The sequence below is a fragment of the Capsella rubella genome, unplaced genomic scaffold (assembly GCF_000375325.1).
Source record: "Capsella rubella cultivar Monte Gargano unplaced genomic scaffold, Caprub1_0 scaffold_7, whole genome shotgun sequence".
Classification (NCBI taxonomy): Eukaryota; Viridiplantae; Streptophyta; class Magnoliopsida; order Brassicales; family Brassicaceae; genus Capsella; species Capsella rubella.
The window spans coordinates 6,968,098-6,983,682 of record NW_006238917.1 but is presented as its reverse complement, the minus strand read 5'-3'; the positions used below and the strand labels follow the sequence as shown (position 1 = coordinate 6,983,682).

The following is a 15,585-nucleotide window of genomic DNA, read 5'->3' as shown; positions in this document are numbered from 1 at the left end:
CTTCTGTGAAGTTTTCTTACTTTAATTTCATACATTTGATTTACCATTATGCTAAATTCTTCTTGCGGTTATTGAAAATTTAAATTTAGTAGCTGAAGATTTCATTTCATGCTAATTAATACAAGAACATGTTTAATGTTTGACAAGATTAATTATCTGTCTAATATCGATGATGTGGATTCCATGTCATCTGCCACATAACACATCTTGAAACGACGTCGTTTTAGATGGAAAATAAGAATCAAAATTTTAACCTAAAATGACGTCGTTTTTCATTATGTTCTTCTTTCTCTCTTTCTCTCTCGATACTCTCTCTCGAGACAGGCGATTAGGGTTGATTTGGGAGTTTTTTTATTTGGCTTGATTTCGAAATGGGTATTGAGTCTGAAGACAACAACAATGAATCCCGGTGCTGGAGAGGATTTAGAAGTCGAAGAAAGAGATCTAAGGAGGTAAATTTACTCGGATTTCATATGTTGCATATTGGTCGTCCCGTCATGTTCTGTTTTATTACAGCCTTTTGTGATTTTAATAGTTTGACTAGATAACATGTAATGTTAAAACTAAGGTCTACATATCTTTTGATTCATGGACTTGTAACGAACGGTTACAAATGGTCTTTTCTCATGCTCAATTTTCTTATCTTTATCGTGTATTTACTAATTCCCATTTTTAAAAAGTCAAATTGGAATATGTCTTAATGTCACGGATTAACATTAGTAACTTAATCATGAATATCACCATTAATTACATAGAAATTATCTCTAAGCTTACAACACTCTTCACTAAATATAGGAAAATGAGTAAATTGTAGAAAGAGAAAAAAAAAAAAAAAAAATCCATCCAAAATATTTTCAGGATAAATACACACATAAACCCAACAACTCATTCATCACTCACACAAACACATTCCTTGACTAAGAGCTAAGAATTTCTAAAGGTCACAAATCACTCTCTCTAGTTTTGTTTTCGCCTAACATTCCCTTTTTTTATTTGAGTCTCTACTCTCATCTATACATTTTTGCTCCTTGTTCTTGAGTTTGCTCTTTGATACTAGAAAACCAATCTTGAATATTTTCAGGAGAAACAATGACAACAAGAGTGCCAGATCACGGTGGCATCAGTGGAGACTTGTTCGACGATGGTGTTAACGATTATGTAAGGAAAGTGATTGTCGGAGAATGCTGTCAGGGGATCGGCTATATCAAGATGGAGTACGTGAAAGATGGAACGGTCGTGCAACGAGAACACGGGAAAAATACAGGAAGACTAACAAAGGTCTGTCTTTACATATTTTGTACATTATTCTCTTTTCTCTACGTGTTTTATATATCTTCTTTGCTTTTAAAATTTGCTCTGTGTGCTCTGTTATTTCTCTCCGTTTAAGACCGCGTTTGAAGTTAACTACCCAGATGAATACATCACATCGATCTGGGGAACTGTTAGAGATGATTACATTTATGGGACTCGTACCGTCGCCAGTTGCGCGGACCTGAGTAAATTCAAGGTGCTTGTTTTATTTTGCTCTGTTTTAACTCTGTTTTGCTGTGGTTGTACGAATCTGTTAATTGCTCTGTTTTAACTCTGTTTTGCTATGGCTGTACGAATCTGTTAATTGCTCTGTTTTCTATTTTTTGTTTTCGCTCTGTTTTTTGTAGTTAGTACCTCCATTTGAAAAATTCACTGTACCAACTTCAAAATCTGGTGAGGATCCAAGGTATAAATATGCAGTATCGGAGATTCAGTTCAAGACATCATACGGGAGAACATCTCCGGTGTTTGGTACGCCCGGGTTGCTTAGCAAGGAGTTCGTGTTAGAAGGCAAAAACGGAACGAAACTTGTCGGGCTCCATGGTCGGTTTGGTGAATTTCTTTGCGGTATTGGAGCTCACTTTATCTTCGTTTCTTCTGATTTTAAGCAACTAGAGCCTCATGGTGCGCTCCTTGGGGTCTCTTGGGACGATGGAGTGTACGACTGTGTGAGGAAAGTGCGCGTTGGAGAAGATGGTGGTCGTTTAAGCTCTGTTGAATTCGAATATGCTAATGGAAATCAACTGATAAGTCATCGTCACGGCAAAAAGCTACAAGAACGTAAAGAGGTAAATACATACATACATTTTGGTTTCTTGAATTTCATGTTCTTTTTTTATTCACTACTTAATGTTACACATGTTCTGTAGTTTGTGCTGGACTATGGAAAAGACGAATACATTAAGTCCGTTGAGGGATTCTGCGATAGATATGGTTTCGTTTCGTCTTTAACCTTCAAAACATCACTGGGTAGAGACTCTGAGGTGTTTGGGAAAGCGGTTGGTACTAAATTCGTCCTCATGGCAGAAGGGTATGATAAGCTTGTCGGATTCCGTGGGAGGTCTTCCGCTAATCGTATCACTGCTCTCGGAGCAAATTTTGCTGTGGTGCAAGCTCCTCCCGTGAAGAAACTAGAAGCAAAAGGTGGGGAACATGGTTGCGAGTGGGATGATGGGTTTCATGACAGTGTTTACAGGATAATAGTAACAACCGAGCACGCTGTAGTGAAGTCGGTCAAGTTTGAGTACGTCAATGGAAAGTACCAAACTGTTCAAGGAGGCGATCACGTGAAGATCAGCTCGACTGATGAGACAGAAGAGGTATATGCTTTGCTCTATTCTCGAACTTAAATTAACCAACGAACATTTTTTTATATAAACATAATGTTATGTTGTTTTGGTAGTTTAAGCTTTGGTTTGGAGATGAATACATCACATCCGTTGAAGGACACTACGGTCAAAAACTGAGACTCTCTGGACCGTCGCGTGAAGTGACTAAACTGATTGGATACAAGTACATTACGATGCTTAAGTTCAACACAAACATGAGTACATATCAAGTGTTGGGAAAAGAAAGTGAAGATTACGAGTATGAGGGCAAATCGTTTGTGCTGGGGATGGAAGGTCACAAGATTGTTGGGTTCCATGGCAGGTCTGCATATGATACTCTTAAACAAATTGGTGTTTACGTCAAGCCAATAGGTAACCCTTAAAGTTATTATATATGTTTAGACTCTCCTAAATTACCTTATTATGTTATTGTCATGGTCTCCTAGTACTCTCCTTCTCCTTCAGTATGCCTTATGGCTCTTAAATTTGAATAAATATTTACACCAGTTATCATTTTTTCTTCCAAAAAGAAATTGAAGTTTGATTCATTGCTTTATATTCTTACAGAGTTTCATTATTTATCTACATTGTATTTCAATGCTTCATTGCAATCTGATTTTTAAATTGTAAGAATCAATTATTCACAAAGTGGAAAACTTTTTCACCTAAACAGTTACGAAGTTTCTTGCAAGTTGCATCAAAAGCATGAATTTCAATAAAATTTAAACTACTTTTTAGAAATAGAAACGGTTACTAAAATTGTAAATCGTTCACAATACGAACAGGAATTTGTTTTCTTTTTTTGTCATCTACAGTAATTTGTTTTCAAATACGGAAATAACAACGAAATAGTTGTCTTCAATATCTCTTTTCAGACAAGAGAGAAAATGACAAATCCAAAAAGTAATGAGCCACTTACTTTTGTCTTTTGTCCACGCATGATTTTGACTTCGTAACGTACGAGGAATGAGTATATATCCGACTTGTTAAACATGTGATCCACAATAGGCCTCTCTAGTCACTCCACCGACAATATCAGTCTCGAATCGCCCGCCAGAAACAATTTATTCGAAAGAAACAGAAAAAAGTGAGAGAGATTGCCAAGAAAAAACAAAAAAAAAAGTGAGAGTAGACAGTAGACACATTCATTCATTTTGTACGCTAACCTCGTTGTGGTATTTAACTATTTTCTATAAACAGAAATGGTCTTTATATGACTCTACGACTACAATGAGAAAAAGAAAAAAAGAAATTGCAGCAAAATGAGAATCAAATTATTAGTGGACTAATTGTGACGTGTTGTATATCATGTCATGTAATATGCGAGTATGCGTGGATTACGACTGTAAAAACTTGGTTATTACTTTTCCATAATCTTCAAATATAGAAAATAGAAAGATGGACATATTGAGAGTTTTGGTGACTTGACTTGTATTGGTACTTAATTTTCCCATAATCTGTTATTTTTACACGATATGTGTGTTATGTTATATATACTAATTCTTTAATCCTGCATACATTTATTAACACACTAGATGCCATTAAACATAGGCATGATGGCCTCATTCATATTCTTAAACATATATTTTAAAAATCATTTGTAACATGCAAAAAACAAAAATAAAAATAAAACTCATGAGTATTCATAGGAATATCTCTCTCAAGTGGTATTATAAGAAAACTAGTGATAACCAACCAAAAATCAAAAATCTTTCTACAACTCTCTCTAACCTCATAATATTTTACAAATATCAAAAATAAATGACAAAATTGTAGAATAATAGTATTATTGTAGTTACGTAACATATCAAGCGGTGTACGTACCAAATCCTTTCAATATATATACATGCACATACACACCCACCAGACTCATTCATCACTTTCAATCTTTCATCATTTCTTCCTAGAATCAGAAAAGCTGCGATAAAGAGGTCACAAACCAACCTCTCTTCTTTTTAATTTCTCCTTCCATATATATATATATATATATGTTTATGAAGTCTCGATCCTCTCATTTATATATTGTTGGAATTTACTTCCCGTTCTTGACTTTTTATTTTGCTTCAACAACGTTTTGTGAATCTTTTAGGATAACAATGTCAAAGAAAGTGAGATCTTTCGGTGGTGACAGTGGAGACGAATTTGATGATGGTGTTTACGACATTGTGAGGAAAATGTGTGTTGGAGAAGATAGTGATCGTGTTAGCTCTCTTGAAATCGAGTATGGTAAGGGAAACCAATTGATAACTCTCTCTCACGGCAACAAATTACAGCAACGTAAAGAGGTACATTATCTTGATTTCTTGTATTCATATTCTTTTTTATATCTTTTGTTTAATGAATCCTTTTTTTTCTTTTTGCAGTTTGTGCTTGACTATGAAAATGACGAATATATCAAATCCGTGGAGGGAACTTACGACGATGAAGGTGGTTTCATATCGTCTTTAACCTTCATAACATCAGTGGAGAGAGACCGTGAGGAATTTGGAAAAGCGGTTGGTACTAGATTTGTCCTAGAAGCAAAAGGGTTTGATAAGCTTGTCGGATTCCAAGGAAGGTCTTTCCCTGACCGTCTCAATGCTCTCGGAGCACATTTCGCGGTGATGATAACTCCTCCGGTCAAAAAACTAGAAGCAAGAGGTGGGAACTTCGGGGACGAGTGGGATGATGGTATCCACGACAACGTTTGTAAGATAAAAGTAAAACAAGACCATGAGTCTGTGGAGATGGTCAAGTTTAAGTACGTCAATGGAACGGAGATTGTATCAGGAGAACCTCACGGTGATACTTCCGAGTTTCCGTTCGTAGAAGAAAATGTCTCTCGTTTCACTCTTCTCAAATTAACTATTACCCAAACCTAATGTTTCATATATGTAATTTTATATTTTGTCTTTTCGTTTGTCACTGTAGATCTTGCTCTCTCAAGATGAATACATCACATCTGTTCATGGACACTATGGCACTGGGTACATTGGTATAACGATGCTTAAGTTCAAGACAAACAAGGCTACATATCAAGTGTTAAAAGCCTATACAGACGGTTATGAGAATGTGGGCACATCGTTTGTGTTGGGAGAAGCTAGTCACAAGATTGTTGGGTTCCATGGCAAGTCATCTAGATTTTCTATTGGACAAATTGGTGTTTATGTTTCGCCAATCAATAATGCTTAAGCTTATTTATATTTCCTTGGTAGAATAACAAAGAGAAAGGCTATTACTAACTTATCTTGTTGTGTTGACTTCGTCATTGTTGCTTATGCTCTCCTTAAGACCTTAACTATAAATGCCTTGAATAAAGTGGTACGTTTCTACAATATATTCGATTTTGTATTCGTTTACTTTTCCTTCTATTTTGTATTTTGTGGAAGGTGTCTATTTTGTTCCAAAAGTAGTAAATTGAAAACTTTTGTTTTTTTGGTTCGGTTGAATTATAAAGATAATCCAAAGTCATTACAACTTTATCAAAGGGAAAAGACAAATAACAACACTAGCCTGACTTTATTGGGATATCAAATATACATGTTAAACGATTTTGTTATATATCTTTAAGTATGATTTTCAAAAAGTTTGTAGTATATTTTCAACAAAAGAACAGCCAAAACAAATTATGAAGCACACTCATATAAGTCATAACCATTATTTAGGAGTTTTGTAAAATTGAAAATAAGAACTGATTAATGTACCAAAGGATACATATAATTATCATCAAGGAGAGCAGTATTAAAACCCTCATCCTCAGGTCATCATACAAGTTATAATAATGATGCAACCTAAGTAAAATAATAAGTCTTTGGTTACATGCACTAAAGCCTTTAGAAACCGAACATATCGTCCTAGATTAGTTTCTGCCATGTCCTCTTGTTCTCCGGGGTGGTTCTGCTTGTGCATGAGAAGGACTTGGATCAGTCGAAGGAAGCAACATTGGTTGCTCTCTGTTTACCAGACCACCTGTAAGAAAATCAAAGAAATGATTTCTCTGTGTTTCCAGAGGAAGGTACAACACAAAAAAGGTGTAATTTTGAATACTTACTGCCAAAGGAACCAGAACGACCAGGTAATAGCATTTGCCTTCTAGCATTTCCACTCCAAGTCTGTTCAAAACCAGCCAACTCATCTGCAGAATTTTGCAATTGAAAGCAAACGGTATATAAGGATCTCTCATCAACAATAGAATATTTCTGAAGCTTAAAGAGAGAGTGTTACTTACCTTCATTCAAATTGTGCAAGGTCTGTGTTGTATCAACACGACCATCTGAGTTAAGTCTACGCGCAACTGTGTGGCCCTGGAAGCATAAGAAGATCACTTATATATGATCCAACAAAGCAAGATAACTATTTCATTATCCTCAGCTATGAATGTATAAAACTATAAACTACCTTGTTATGAAGACCTCTCGAAATCCTATGCGATGCTTCCCGCGTTGCGGTGTTGGCCTCTCTGCTTTCTTCAAGAGTTAACTGTTTCACAATAAGACCGGTTTTAGTAGTAAGCATAAGCTAACATTCTTACACACACACATATAAATATATTACTAGTATAAGTGAATAACTTACCCCATCACTTCCTGTTCTTCTGGTCTTGGATGAAGTATAGTAGTTGCCGTTCTGACCACCGTATGTAACAGTCGAGCTGTGAAAACTATAGCTCCCGGTTTGTGGTTGCCATTGTCCATTGTTCACCATAGCATTCACATTCATGTTCTGCACTTGTGTGTTCCTTCTCTCCGCATTAGCATTCATGTTTTGCAAATGTCGGTTCCTTCTCTCTACAGCAAACACAAAACACAGTCAGTTCCAAAGAACAATCAAATTCTATCCCCCTTCATAACTAAGGTAGACAACAAAGAAAACAAAAAGAAGTATCACCTTCCACTCTAGCATCTTCAGTTTCCGCCTCACTGCTCGACCTACCATGTTTCCCAAGACTCGTTCTCCCTTCTTCTCCTTCTTCTTTCTCGTCATCCGAATCAATCTCTTCGATAATTGGTCCACGCGATATACGCGGTGCTGGTGGCTGATTGTTGAGAAGAAAACCCGAAGGACGAGGCATTTCCGCAAAAGGATTCATGCTGGGACCAAAGAAGTTGGAAGGAAACATGCCACCACCACCAAAAGGCTGGGTGAAGAAAGGATCATCAAACGGATCTCTTCCTCCGAAAAGACCAGACATTAGATTTGGAGGACCTAATGGTCCTCCTCCAAATCCACCAAAAGAGCCTCCTCCAAATCCGCCAAAAGGGCCACCTCCAAAACCACCAAAAGGGCCTCCTCCAAAACCACCAAAAGGATCTCTACCACCTCCTCTCATCTTCCCTGGATAACTCAACTACACACTACCAAACAAAACAAATAACATAATCCATGAGAGAAAGCAAACAAGTTTACAATAACATGAAGATCAAGGAAGTAGTAGTATATGTAATCAAACACGATATCACATATTATATTCCAGTAATCTGTAAATTTACATGTTCATCAAAATTGCTATCCAGACAACAACATCAAATGAAAACAAAAAAAAATCTCAAATTCCAGACCACAACTCACCAAACTACAAAAGAAGAGTATCTTAGCTAATTCCAAATCGGAAAAATGAAACAAAAATTACAAAACCCTAACGAGAAAACCCCAAATTGAGTATCTCAAAAACACAAAACCATAATCAAACAACAAAATTGGAAGAGATTGATCGAAAAGATCATCGACATACCTCAATCAAACAACGATCGGGATTTTACAAACAAAATTCGAAAGACGAGAGAGAGAGAGAGAGCTCGAGTCTCGAGTTATAAATATTGTTGTAAGAACTGAGAATTGTTATTTATCTTCAGGAACTCTGTGTTTTACAGAAGTCGCGTTGTGATTGGCTGAATGGTTTGGGCTCGGACACCGGTCCTGTAATTTTGCTCTTTGCTCTTCTTTATTTCTAAAGTCACAGATTTATGTCTAAACGTGGCATAACTTTTAATATTTTTACTATCTTTGTTAAATCTATTTAATGTATAGATAGATAATGTTTCCCTATACTAAAAATAACATTTTACTATCTTAAGTTATATGTTAAAGATAACGAAGAGCCCACAATATCAACTGAAAAAAAGATACGTAAGTCCATTTTGCTCTTACTCTACATTTGAGATCGACCTGGCGTTGCAGACATACTCAATAAAGAAACCATGCAGATTACATAATCTTAAAGCATCTGTGTGTAAATCAATGCTTGTGTAAGAGTACGGGCCAGTTTCAGTATATGGAGACTTTTAGAGCAGAGGGTGAGCTTGGAGTATTTACATGCTGCTTGAGAACACAAAGCTAGACTATGGTACGGTGCTTAGGTTCAACAAGTCTACTATAGAAACACTTCGTTGTGGTTACACACTGAGAGAATATTCTGAGTTTCCATTTTTTGATAATATCATCTAGTTGATTAATATATACAAAGGAGCGACGACTCATGCTAGACTTGTGAAACATAACGAAAAGAGAATTAGGAAATGTCATCCTTTATTAGAGTCAAATGCATATGGGTTTCAAAGAACATTCAAAAGTCCAACTAAACCCCTTAAAAGAGTAAACCAGATACAACATATATAGAGATCCCAAATCACTCCGAGAACACCTTCAACAGCATAAGAAGCTTGTAGACTCAGACGCTTTTCTTGGATGGTTTGGGGTTCTTGACAGGTATGCCACTAGGGACAGTGTCTCGCACCACCCTTGGGACTATGAAATTGAAATCTCCAAGCGTTGCATACTTATACTCTTGATTGGCCTCAATGAAGGCTTCAATCTCAGCGCGAGTCTTGAACTTCTTCCCAGTAGGAGCTACGTAGTACGCATCCCATCTCGAGTAGTCCTTTCTCATAATTAACATCCTCTTGAACCCTCTTGGTGTCTTAGGCAAACCATTCTTGTCAATGGACCATGTTCTGGAGGTATCATATCTTAGTTCTCGAGCATCGTCTTCACAGGACATACCTTCTTTCTGGTTGCACACAAACTTTTCCTCGTGTATTCTACTCCTGAGCTCCTCGTACTCTTCTTGATTATCAAGCTTTCTCCACTTCAAGCATGTTTCACACTGCACAGCGTAGGTATCAATAGTACCCCTCTTTGAAGAAGTACTAGCTTCTCTCTGCACAATAAAAATATGGAATCTCTGTGAAAAGGAGAACCACACTCACATACGCACAAGCTACTTGGATAAATAGAATCAGACAAGAACCATGCTACAAGAGGTTGAAATCCAAAAAAAAAGTTGATCACACAGCTTGTCTAATCTATGACAAGACGAGAAAACATGCCTAGAGAACACAAACACTTTCAAGACAAACCGTAGATAGAAAAGATGTTTCAACAAAAGATATATATAACATAGGAAAGACTTCTTCTTATAGAAAAAGCTATATATTGACAAGCATCTCTGAGAACAAGAACCAAAGAAGAAGATAACTAAATGATTTCACAACATAGCAGCACATGCATTGATTAGGCAAAGAGGGTTTTGAAAGCATAATTCCTTAAGATGAATATCTATCTGGTTACCAACGGATTTAGCAAAACTTATCTTCAATAGATTGATGAGCTTTTATCTATGAAAACAAAAAAAAACAAGACCAAGACCTTAAGATTATATATGAGAAAGTACAGGTGCAAATTCAACCCTAACGATTTATCCATAAGATCTCTGAGTAAGAAAGTTGAAGTGTGTGTGAAGTAAAGTTGTTTTGGTTTTAGTGGTGTGTGTTACCTTACGGGTTGTTAACTTCGTTGATTTGGCGTCCATCTCCACTTCTTCAGGTTCACTGTAAACACACGCGCACACACACAAAATCTTTCAATTTCAAGCCCTAACAATCACTACAATATAACCAAGAAACTCCAAAAAGTTGAGAAGTTTACAGTTACAAAACCAAAACCAAAGAGGATAGTGATTCAAAGATGATACCTTGAATAATGATTTCAGATTTTTCCAAAAATCTCAGAGCAAATTTTTTTGGGGAAATAGACAATTGTCTTTTTAACTCTTTTTTTATATATTGTGTAATGTGATAACACCTTCTCAAAACTGTAATCTGTAATTACAGTTGTCATGATATTATTAGTTAATTATTACAGGCATACCATTTATGTAATATTTCCAAGGATTTATTTCTAAACATGGGCATAATTTAATTTTAATTTTAATTTTAATTGTTTTCCTTTAGTTAAATCATTAATTAGTACTTTGACCAAAAAAAAAAGAAGAAATCATTAGTAAGTCTCAGTTGTGCAAGGCTGGTATAGTGTGAGATTTACAACCATTGGAGTTGGAGTGGTGATTCTATTTCTATATATGATATATCTACTGCTATTTGATGTAACACTTGGACTTAGCAGTAATGAAGATAGATATCATCAATGCATGATGGTTATTATTATCTATAGAGAAATCAAAGGAACATATGTTTGCTGTGTGTAAAGATACTTGAGAAAGACGTTTCTTTGCACGAAAGAAGAAAGAGATATATATTCCACAAGAAAAGGCACTAATCTGTAATACACAAGACAAAGGTATATTGATACATACACAAAGCAGAGTTCAATTAATTCCAAAATTTTCAAGTTTATAAGGTCATAGCAACTGAAGTGGCTCTGTCTCCGACCTGCTCGCATTGTCTAACCCTCCAAGTGATGGCAACTTCTTCATATCTTCTTCAGTGTACAATGGCACGAACCAGTACATTTTATCCCTTCCAAATACCTGATTCAACAAAAGAAAGAAACAAACTTGTCAAATCTTTTATTGTGTATATGTCCAATGATTTCATTTCACTAGCCGGAAACTACTTGTTTTAACTCAGAGAATCGACCATAAAAGCAGAGTTTTTGAGGCGGACAAAGTTGATGGAGGGAAAACCTGTTCAAAGTTTGTCTTACGACCAAGGTTGTAAGGCCAGTTAACTGTATGCTTCTCATATGCCTGAGATAAAAATAATAATAACCCATTAGTTTAGTCAGTGAGTTTATTGCCATTACCTAAGCATGCACGGAGATCCCTGAGAAACACCAAGTTAAGAGCAAAACCAAGTGAGAGTTGTTTTACCTCAATAGTTGTGGTGTTACGAGCGACCAACATTATGTGCATAATTAGGAAGCCTAGGACACTGAGCGCAAATGCTATGTTCAATACTGGCAAACAAGCGAGGGAAGGTTTTGAATCAGATAGAAGAAGTGGTAACATCAAGGTGTTCTGAAACAAACAAGCAAATTGAGATATATATCTTTGAACTCACCAAATGCAACAAAGGTGGCTGCTAGGCTTCCTGGTGAAACGGTTATGTCACCATCTCCATCACTGAAGAATACGAGGAAAACTGGCAATAGTGATATTGCAACCACTGTTGTCTCAAGAAATGTGTAAAACTGCATTTTAACATATTGGGAATGCATTAGATCATGGCGACATTAATGAACAGAACATATCAAGATTGATAGTGTATAAGGAAATAGTTCAGGAAAATCTGCGGTACATGTGGAAGGATGGGTTGTGTCAATAAACATCAGAAGCATGGATCTAAAGTGAATCAGTTAGTATTAAACACAACAGAAGAAACTACTTGCATTTCCCTCGTTTCAACAATCATCACAAGACTAAAGTTCAAATCATATCCATGTATAATCACGTAACTATAATTGTAAGCCAAATTCAACTTCATTCAGTGATGGTATGATAAGTGGACATACCAAGAATAGGAGAAAAGCCTTGTAATTCATTGCCCCAACACAATTTACAACCCAAACACAGTGATGGTCCATCTTTAGTATGCATCTTCCACCTGAAACCCCAAGATGAAAGCTTTTTTCACAACTAGAAAAAGAGATACTCCGCTGGATTCCAAGAAAATAATCACACATTGATGGGACTTACATACTGAACAATGGTGAGAACGAGGCGGTTTATATTGATTGCACTTTCGGCAGTATCTTACACCATGAGACGAGGAATCTCCAACCGAAGGTGCCTGGTTAGCTACTCCAGTCGAATGTTGGTTTCCATCGCTTTTCTCTATGTCTAGTTCTGGCCTCCAACCCGTTGGAACACCACCAGGGTCCGTCACAACAACAGAGAAATAACTCCACAATAGCATTACAAGCTGCACAGAAGACAACAATCATCAACAATGAGTCCTTGCATCCTTATTATTTCTCCATAGAAGTTCAAACGTAGATAATCTATTACAAGACATGAGAAACCAACAGCTTGATTGCTAAACCAAAAAAAAAAAAAGATGACTACTTGATTGCTTGCTTGCTTAGCCTATAGAATCCATGATTTCCTAATTCAATTGCCATCTGTATTACAAGAAGTGAAAGATACCATAACTGGTACTTGAAATCCAACCGTCATAAATCTAAATCCACACAACCAGCTAGATTGAGCATATTACCACAAAAAAAAAACACAAAGAAACTAATGCCCAAATTTAGATTCTAGTATATGTAATACGAATCCGATACGATACTGAAAAGGCAAAACACCAACATATAAGTTACATTATCTCCATGTATAGCTTCAAACTAGTATACAAGAAAGCAAAACTTTGACTCAATATCATCAAAGTAAAGCCAAGCTGTGTAAACTGGTGAAATCTAAAAGAACCCAAAAGATTACAACTTTTAACAACCAAGGCATAATCCAACCAGCTGATCAAGTATATACATATCAGAGATCTAGAGGGTATCAAAAGCAAAGATCTCAAAAGGGTAACAAACAAAAGATTCAAAATTTAAGATTGACCTAGAAGAAGAAGGAGAAATTGAGCTTACCAGGAAGTGAAACAAAGCAAGAACCAGAAGAGCTACTAACGAATCGAAACCACCGATCAATAGAGAAGGTCCGTAATTCGCAACGACGACGGCGTAGTATGTGAATCCGATGATCCCGATGACAACTACGATCATAATCGAACCTAAGGCACGAAGTGCTGTACAGAACTTGAATACGTTCCACGCCATTGTCGGAGTTCTTCAGAAAATATAAAAGACAGAATCTTTTGGTCGGAGAAAAAATATGAAGCAAACCCTTATTGAATTGAGGAAGAGATTTTATAAACTTTTGGGTGAAATTGAGCTGAAAAATTATTTGATTTTCATGGATAATTTTCCTTGTTTACAAAAAAAAAAAAGAAGAACAATTTATTTTATATTTTGCCCCCAAAAATTAAATAAACAATTAGTATCTCATTAATGTGGTCTTTTATTACTAAATAAGAGTAGATCCTAATTAACCAATACAATAACTAAGTAAATAATACGCATTAAATAAAAACATTATGGCGACCGTCATAATGAACCGTCAATGAAATTAAAATTTTAATAAAAAACATTATTGTTAATCTTTATCAATCTTAATTCATTCCTCTCTTCTTCTCTTGAGCTTCCTCTTTAACCTAGAACAAAAATAAATGAACCGTGGATAAGGTCACAATTATGAAGCTAATAAGCTAACTCTAATGATCTGAAGTTGAGAATGTTAAACCTGCTGATGAAGAAGCCTCTTATGGATTCGATATCCCTAATTACATAAACGTAGAGTAACAACAATACTGGTCAATGCTTATTAATATAAATGTAAGGAACAAGAGTTGATAAATATTTCATAGCAAGGAACAAAGTTTTGATATTTCATTGTCAAGTTTGTTCAACACTCACTCACCTTGTCAGTTCCATATATGTAGTCGCAGTAAGTGAAGACCGATGCAAAGTTGCTTTGGCTTTGTCCTCCAACGCAGTGGTGATAGTCATGATACTCAGCTCCACCATAAAATGGAATGTACTTTGTTAGACTCCATGGAAAATCATATCTGCAATAATATGAAAAGTTTCATTTTTGTAATAAAACCACATATACTCCAATTGTGACATATATTATAGTCCAGAATTTTCAAAATCCAAATATTTATGATTGTGTTTCTCGAGTTTGTGTTTGATCAGGACAATGTTTACCCGCTGTGAGTCTCAATGGCCTCGATTTGACGTAAAGCTATCCATAACCAATAGGTCAAAATGTGTCCGGGAGCAATCACCGGTCCAAGAAAGGTCGGAATCCCAAGGATCAAAATCTCGGCCCAATGCGCATACGGGGAGGCATATCCGATCGGAGATGTGTACTCGTGATGGACTCGATGAATCATCTCATAACCCCATTTGCAATGCAACAATCTATGAATCCAGTAGTTAGAGTAATCCTCAATCAAGAAGTATACCACTAATTGTGCTACTATCTCCAAACAAGATGGTAATGGTAATCCACTTCGAATCCCAATCATCTGTGTATTAACACATATACAATCTCCTTTTGAGTATATATATTTCAAGAACATCACAATTTGTAACGTTCGAATTTCCCAAAAATAATGGGTCATGTGTTTAACTAAAAAAAAACAGCCGGAGAAGATTAAAACTAAACGATAAACTATTAAAATGTTGCAAAATTAACACTTAAGATTGGTTCGTTTGTTTCAATTAATTAGTAAATAAGAACATAAAACTATAGTAACCTGGATCAAAGGATAAGAAACGATTTGCAATGTGCCAACGACGAGAATGAACAGCTTCATGACATCTTTATAACACCTGACCATATCAGATACAGATAACTTAACCTTGGGCTGAATCTTATACCGATGGAACCAACCAGTCAACTCCACAGGAACAAGAGGGAGAGGAACGAGGGAAAAGACGAGGACAAGAAGCAAAATGGTGTGGCAATATACATAGAAATGGGATTTGGTAGCTGAATAATCGAACCAAACCGTCTCCAACCAGGTCAGGTTTCGTCCTAACGCCACGGACGCCGCTTCAACGGTTGGATAAGGGATCATATTCAGAAGAGATTATTGTGTCTAGATTATTATTTTTTGTTTATTATGTACAACACAATGTTTTGGAGTTAGAATGTATA

General features: G+C 36.1%; 6 protein-coding genes across 6 annotated transcripts; 2 read left to right on the top strand and 4 right to left on the bottom strand.

Annotated features, from left to right (window-relative positions):
* The first annotated feature begins 292 nt into the window (after window positions 1-292).
* On the top strand, window positions 293-3,162 carry LOC17878096 (jacalin-related lectin 45). Its single transcript, XM_023779160.1, has 6 exons — window positions 293-452; window positions 1,082-1,278; window positions 1,388-1,507; window positions 1,659-2,099; window positions 2,181-2,630; window positions 2,714-3,162. Exons 2-6 carry the CDS (start codon window positions 1,090-1,092, stop codon window positions 3,020-3,022), a joined length of 1,509 nt encoding a protein of 502 aa, XP_023634928.1. The 5' UTR covers window positions 293-452; window positions 1,082-1,089; the 3' UTR covers window positions 3,023-3,162.
* Window positions 3,163-4,735: 1,573 nt separating this feature from the next.
* Window positions 4,736-5,810, top strand: LOC17879816 (jacalin-related lectin 45). The gene is made up of 3 exons (XM_023778042.1): window positions 4,736-4,916; window positions 5,058-5,455; window positions 5,550-5,810. Exons 1-3 carry the CDS (start codon window positions 4,736-4,738, stop codon window positions 5,808-5,810), a joined length of 840 nt encoding a protein of 279 aa, XP_023633810.1.
* Window positions 5,811-6,262: 452 nt separating this feature from the next.
* On the bottom strand, window positions 6,263-8,458 carry LOC17879954. Its single transcript, XM_023778734.1, has 7 exons — window positions 8,350-8,458; window positions 7,506-7,972; window positions 7,194-7,405; window positions 7,017-7,097; window positions 6,847-6,922; window positions 6,670-6,753; window positions 6,263-6,587 (listed from the first exon to the last, which is right to left on the bottom strand). Exons 2-7 carry the CDS (start codon window positions 7,945-7,947, stop codon window positions 6,478-6,480), a joined length of 1,005 nt encoding a protein of 334 aa, XP_023634502.1. The 5' UTR covers window positions 7,948-7,972; window positions 8,350-8,458; the 3' UTR covers window positions 6,263-6,477.
* Window positions 8,459-9,285: 827 nt separating this feature from the next.
* LOC17880721 (methyl-CpG-binding domain-containing protein 1) lies at window positions 9,286-10,430 on the bottom strand. Its single transcript, XM_006285846.2, has 2 exons — window positions 10,390-10,430; window positions 9,286-9,774 (listed from the first exon to the last, which is right to left on the bottom strand). The coding sequence occupies exons 1-2, from the start codon at window positions 10,423-10,425 to the stop codon at window positions 9,286-9,288; spliced, it is 525 nt and encodes a 174-aa protein (XP_006285908.1). The 5' UTR covers window positions 10,426-10,430.
* Window positions 10,431-11,106: 676 nt separating this feature from the next.
* Window positions 11,107-13,776, bottom strand: LOC17878003 (probable protein S-acyltransferase 13). Its single transcript, XM_023779358.1, has 7 exons — window positions 13,449-13,776; window positions 12,550-12,775; window positions 12,366-12,457; window positions 11,915-12,044; window positions 11,725-11,810; window positions 11,539-11,601; window positions 11,107-11,382 (listed from the first exon to the last, which is right to left on the bottom strand). Exons 1-7 carry the CDS (start codon window positions 13,635-13,637, stop codon window positions 11,254-11,256), a joined length of 915 nt encoding a protein of 304 aa, XP_023635126.1. The 5' UTR covers window positions 13,638-13,776; the 3' UTR covers window positions 11,107-11,253.
* Window positions 13,777-13,939: 163 nt separating this feature from the next.
* LOC111829642 (methylsterol monooxygenase 1-3-like) lies at window positions 13,940-15,505 on the bottom strand. Its single transcript, XM_023779360.1, has 5 exons — window positions 15,182-15,505; window positions 14,628-14,950; window positions 14,338-14,485; window positions 14,161-14,196; window positions 13,940-14,071 (listed from the first exon to the last, which is right to left on the bottom strand). Exons 1-5 carry the CDS (start codon window positions 15,503-15,505, stop codon window positions 14,030-14,032), a joined length of 873 nt encoding a protein of 290 aa, XP_023635128.1. The 3' UTR covers window positions 13,940-14,029.
* Between the last annotated feature and the right edge of the window lie 80 nt (window positions 15,506-15,585).